Consider the following 5,811-nt stretch of genomic DNA (forward strand, 5'->3'; position numbering starts at 1 on the left):
CCAACTGGTGGCCTGGGAGCCAGGCCCCCCCCCCGCTGCCACCGCTGTCACCCTGCCACCCTCCCCATGCGTTTCGTGCTGCGCCTCGCTTTCCTCCAGAATGCACCCTCAGCGCTGTCCTGCTCCCCTGGCTCCAGCACCAGTCCCCCTGCCCGGCCATCCCCGACCCCTCCGCATACCTCCTAGGGAGACAGAGTTGTCCCTTTCTTGGGTCCCACAACAGCTGGACATCCTCTGGCTGGGCCTCCCAGGGCAGGCTCAGTCAGGGTTGGGCACGGCCCTGCCCCTGTCTCTCCAGGCCGACCTGAGCAGCCTGCCAGAGATCGACAACTCCCTGGTAGTTTTCTGCATGGCCACCTACGGTGAGGGGGACCCCACTGACAATGCCCAGGACTTCTATGACTGGCTCCAGGAGACGGACGTGGATCTCTCGGGGGTCAAGTTTGCGGTGAGTCACCCACAGACCCTGTGGGCTCGTGGTGGCCTACGGCACCTCCTTGGGGCCTCCAGACCCGTAGGTCCAAAAGGCTCCAGCCCTTCACCCCGTTCTCATGAGCCAGGGTGGGCCCAGGTGCCAGGACAGGTGGCCTCAAGCCGATGGCCTTAGAGAGGACTTGGAGGGGACCCCAGGGACAGGCTGCTTGAGGCGGGGCCCTCTCCTCCGGCCTGGGCACCGGCACTGAGAGGCATCTCCTCCAGACCCCAGACCCAGTCAGCTCCAGGGGGCATTTGTGGCTGGAGACCGAAGGCAGGAAACGTCTGGCAGGATGCCCAGCCAGGTGGGAGGGTGAGCGGCCCCCACCCCGCTGCCACGTGGGGTCGAGGCTGGCTGTGGAGGGGGCACCTGTGAGCTGCAGGTCGCCGACACAAAGCCTCTTCGGGGCCGGGCTGGCCAGTGTTCCTCACTGTGCAAGGTGTCTGACGCGGACAGAGGCCCAGGTACTCCTGGTGCACCCGTAGGTCAGCTCCTGCCCGTCAGGCCGGATCCCAGACCTCACAGCCGCCCTCTGTCCACACAGGTTTTTGGTCTGGGGAACAAGACCTACGAGCACTTCAATGCCATGGGCAAGTATGTGGACAAGCGGCTGGAACAGCTCGGCGCCCAGCGCATCTTTGAGCTGGGGATGGGTGATGATGACGGGAAGTAAGTGCCCGCCGAGGCTTGAACACGGGCCACCCTCCCCAGGCCCCCACCCCTGCCATCACACATGAAGGCCCTGCGGGCTTAGGGAGTCGGCTGGGGAGCGTGCAGGGGAGCGCCCACCATGGGGTCAGCTGAGACTCAGGGATGTGTCATCCACAACGAGAAGGGAGGCGGTGGGCCCTCCCTCCGCGGGCCCTGCTGGGCCAGTGGCTTTGCTGCTCTGTGTCCGCTCCCGCCTTGCCCAGCTCAGAAGCAAGCCTCTCCTCTCAAGTAAACCCTCCTGTGGATCTGTCCCGATGCCTGGGTTGAGGTCGCTGATGGGCCACAGGGAAAAGGCGTCCTGAGCTTTGGGGATGGGAGCTGGGGCGCAGGTCCAGGCCGGCCTGGCACTCCCACCTGCGCCCGGCTGTTGGTGAGGCCCACTCGTGGCGAGGCCTTGTGGCCGCAGTTGGGTTTCCCAAGTCCCTGCTCACCCCCGCCCCCCGCAGCTTGGAAGAGGATTTCATCACTTGGCGAGAGCAGTTCTGGCCGGCCGTGTGCGAGCACTTTGGGGTGGAAGCCACTGGGGAGGAGTCCAGGTGAGTGTGTGCCCGCGGGCTGGGTGGGAGGTCCCAGTGGGTCCCGTGCCCCAGGGCAGCCGTCCCGGAGCGGGGGCCTGGCAGGGCGGGGGCAGTGGGACGTGGCGAGGAAAGGGTTGGCAGACCTCAGCCATAGGGCCTGGGACGGTCCCCAGTCCCAGCTAAGGAGCGTGGGCTTTCCTTCCACAGAATCACCTGAAAGTTTATGTCCCGCCCAGCCCTGCCCCACTCGCGGGCATCTGACTTCAAACAGCTCCGCTCCTTGCTCTTCTGCCCGGCCCTTCACGCCTCTGCGGCAGGGCTCTCCTGCCTCCTGTGTCACGCCCAGGCCTCCCCCACCTGGCCGTGCACTGTCTCCGCCCCTCTCAGGCCTGACCCCTGCAGCCTCCCGGTGCCCGGTCTCACCCTCAGTCTCCCCTTTCAGCATTCGCCAGTATGAGCTTGTGGTCCACACTGATATGGACGTGGCCAAGGTGTACACGGGTGAGATGGGCCGGCTGAAGAGCTACGAGAACCAGAAACCGTGAGTGGAGGGGGCGTGGTTGCAGACAGATGGCTCCGTGGACCTCGGGGCGCCCACGTCTCGGGCTCAGTCCCGTTGTATCCCCACAGGGCCATTCCCCCAGACCTCGTGCCACCTGCTGGCGCGAGTGTCCCCTGCACAGGAGGGCGTGAGGCCTGGAGCAGAGAGAGGAGCTGCCCAAGTGACAGGCGGCCGCTCTGGGCTGAGGCGCCTCAGCCCAGGCAGGGCCTAGGCCAGGCGTGGCTTTTGGAGACGGACGCGTGCCCAGCTCACAGTTACGCGCGCCGCCGGCTTGCTCTGTAACTGCTCAGTTCTTAGCAAGGACGCAGTACCTCTGGCTCTGGGTCCAGGTTCGGCTTTGGCAACAGGGCTCATTGCCTTAAAATCTACCACAATAGGTGGACTTGTCCAAAACCGGATGCTCTCTGTGTCCCCAGCTGCCCCCGGTGCTACCCACATTCCTCTGTCACTGAGGCTCAGGAGCAGCTGCCCTGCTGCCGTCAGTCCTGCTGTAGCCTGGCTAGAAAGAGAAACCCCACGTCTCGAGGGGGCACAGCTCGGGGGGGAGAAGCCCCACGTCTCGAGGGGGAGTAAAAGCTCCTCTCTCTGTGCTGTAGTCCAGGGCACCTGGGGTGGGGAGCTGTTTCACGGGGCCACCTGAGGACCTTCCGGCTGTGGCACTCCCGGGGCCTGGCCCTGCGCTGCACTTGGTACACCAATGGGTACAGTGTGGAGGGCCTCACAGGTCTTTAGGGGCCAGCCTTAGGTTCCATACCTGTAACTGGGCACAGTGACACCCTAGCTCTGCCCACTCGGTGGGGCTGTTGAGGGAACTGCACTGGATCGGGCTGGAAGAGCCTTGACACAACGGGTGAGGTCCCGGCCACCCTTGAGGCGTGCAGCCAGAAGGGCCCCGTGGGGACAGGGATGTCTGGATTAAAGACCTGGCCGGTCCTGGAGCTTCCCGTCTCCCCGCCAGCCCCTTTGATGCCAAGAATCCATTCTTGGCTGCAGTCACCACCAACCGGAAGCTGAACCAGGGGGCTGAGCGACACTTCATGCACCTGGAGTTGGACATCTCCGATTCCAAGATCAGGTACCAGCTGCCACCACTGCCACCCCTGAACCTTCACTCCAGGCCTCCTGACTGGGCCAGGGGTGACCCTCCACCCCGTCCCCGACCTTGGCGTCTCCCTCCAGGTATGAGTCTGGGGACCATGTGGCTGTCTACCCGGCCAACGACTCTGCCCTCGTCAGCCAGCTGGGGGAGATCCTGGGTGCTGACCTGGATGCGGTCATCTCCTTGAACAATATTGATGGTGAGTCCTGGATTCAAGGCTGCCCCTCCCCTGCTCACCCAGGCCTGCGGTGGCTGGTGGGAACGCGCTTCTTGGCACTGCTCGTGGGTTGAGTGTCGCTTAGGCCTGAAGCCTGGTGTCTGGGAGGCCCTTCCACCCAGAACCCTACTGTTGCGGGTCCCGGAGCAAACTGGGAGGAGGCAGAGCAGCTGTAGGGTCCGGCCGTCTCCCTTGGGGTTCCCCACCCCATCACCATCATAGCTCCCTAGGGGGGGCAGGGGGGAGGGGTGCTGTGGCCTGGAGCCAGCCCGGCTCCCTCCGCACCACCGTGACCGGCGGGGAGGGGGGCCTGGGCTGCTCCTGCCTGGCTCCTGGGCCTCCACCTCCCCACCGGAGAAGTGTAGGAGTCGCAACCCGAGCTCCCCCAGGCCCCGCAAGGGTGCTAAGAGGGCCAAGGGGCTCTGGGCCAGGGTGCGGGGTTTGCCCAAGGCCTTGTGGGGCTCCCAGCCCGAGTCTCTTCCGGTCCCGGACCAGCCCCACCTCACCCCAGCCCCGCTCGCTGACGTCCTCGGCAAGTCTGGGTCCCGCAAGCCGTGCGGTGTGGCCTGGAAGCACGGTGCGTGGGAGGGCGCACCACGTCGCCTGCCCGCGTGAGGTCCCGCCTCCATGAGGACTTCCTGCCCAGCCTGAAGCCGAAGGCCTGGCCGAAAGCCCAAGGCTTGGCCCCGGGGCCCAGAGGCTGCAGAGAGAGCTGGCCTTGCTTCCTTCGGAGCAGGCCTGAGGCATCACCCCCCCGCATCCACCCCTCTCGAGAAAGTGGCCCCTTACCCCACGTCCTGCTTGCCCATCCCCACAGAGGAGTCCAACAAGAAGCACCCGTTCCCCTGCCCCACCTCCTACCGCACGGCCCTCACCTACTACCTGGACATCACCAACCCGCCACGCACCAACGTGCTCTACGAGCTGGCCCAGTACGCCTCGGAGCCCTCCGAGCAGGAGCACCTGCGCAAGATGGCCTCCTCCTCGGGCGAGGGCAAGGTACAGCCGCCACGCCTGCCTGCCCCGGGGCCGACGCACGCCAGCCCTGCGCTGCAGGCCCTCGGCCCGGCCCTCTCCAGGGCCCCCGCTTCTGCCCTGTGTCCTCCCCGCACCCGTCTCACCCGCGCCTGCGTCTCCCTCCAGGAGCTGTACCTGAGCTGGGTGGTGGAGGCTCGGCGGCACATCCTGGCCATCCTCCAGGACTGCCGGTCCCTGCGGCCCCCCGTCGACCACCTGTGTGAGCTGCTGCCTCGCCTGCAGGCCCGCTACTACTCCATCGCCTCGTCCTCCAAGGTGGGGGGCGCGGCCCTGCCGGAGGCCCTGGCCCTGCTGTCAGCCCGTGCTGGAGGCTTGGCTCTGCTCCCAGCAGGCAGAGCATTGGCCTGTCGGAGGCGGCATGGGAGCCTGGAGCCCCAGTCCTGCCCCAAGGGCTAGGGCGGTCCCCTGAAGCCTCCCAGGCTGTGGCCTCAGCAGGGCCGGACAGGGCGATTCCCAGCCTCTCCCACCCTGATCCCAAGAGCCAGCGAGAAAGCTGCCGGGGCCTCTGAGGTCTGGGCGCCGGGCGGGCGCAGAGGCCGGGCAGGGACAGCCTGCCGGCAGAGCTCAGCGACGGGGCCGGGAGGGGCCATGGGGCAGTGGCCCGGCTCACACCGCCCTCCCCGCAGGTGCACCCCAACTCCGTGCACATCTGTGCCGTGGCCGTGGAGTACGAAACCAAGACGGGCCGCACCGGCAAGGGCGTGGCCACCACCTGGCTGCGGGCCAAGGAGCCGGCCCCAGAGAACGGCCGGCGGGCCCTCGTGCCCATGTTCGTGCGCAAGTCCCAGTTCCGCCTGCCCTTCAAGGCCACCACACCCGTCGTCATGGTGGGCCCCGGCACCGGGGTGGCCCCCTTCCTCGGCTTCATCCAGGAGCGGGCCTGGCTGCGGCAGCAGGGTGAGTGTGGGCGCCTGCATGGCGGGGCGGTGACCCTCGGGCCTGCGCTCACCCTGGCCCACTGCCGTCCAGGCAAGGAGGTGGGCGAGACGCTGCTCTACTACGGCTGCCGCCGGTCGGACGAGGACTACCTGTACCGCGAGGAGCTGGCGCAGTTCCAGAAGGAGGGGGCCCTCACCCACCTCAACGTGGCCTTCTCCCGGGAGCAGCCCCAGAAGGTGAGGCGCGCAGGCCGCTCGGGCAGGCGCGTGGCTGGGCACGCCGCCGGCCGAGGAGGCTGGCCGTGTGGCCAGG

The 5,811-nt window shown here is 67.1% G+C and overlaps 1 protein-coding gene across 2 annotated transcripts in view; it reads left to right on the plus strand.

Moving 5' to 3' along the window:
* LOC103260370 (NADPH--cytochrome P450 reductase) overlaps positions 1-5,811 on the plus strand; it is a 32,833-nt gene that overhangs the window by 26,382 nt on the left and 640 nt on the right. For both annotated transcript variants that reach the window (XM_008058025.2, XM_021712282.1), the window contains 10 exons: positions 299-448; positions 1,020-1,144; positions 1,633-1,722; positions 2,147-2,245; positions 3,225-3,341; positions 3,446-3,564; positions 4,400-4,581; positions 4,726-4,875; positions 5,247-5,517; positions 5,590-5,765. In XM_008058025.2, coding sequence (XP_008056216.1) covers positions 299-448; positions 1,020-1,144; positions 1,633-1,722; positions 2,147-2,245; positions 3,225-3,341; positions 3,446-3,564; positions 4,400-4,581; positions 4,726-4,875; positions 5,247-5,517; positions 5,590-5,765 — 1,479 coding nt within the window. The remainder of the gene's footprint in view (positions 1-298; positions 449-1,019; positions 1,145-1,632; positions 1,723-2,146; positions 2,246-3,224; positions 3,342-3,445; positions 3,565-4,399; positions 4,582-4,725; positions 4,876-5,246; positions 5,518-5,589; positions 5,766-5,811) is intronic.

This window comes from Carlito syrichta, unplaced genomic scaffold (assembly GCF_000164805.1).
Source record: "Carlito syrichta isolate Samal-C Ts95f unplaced genomic scaffold, Tarsius_syrichta-2.0.1 Scaffold89331, whole genome shotgun sequence".
Lineage (NCBI taxonomy): Eukaryota > Metazoa > Chordata > Mammalia > Primates > Tarsiidae > Carlito > Carlito syrichta.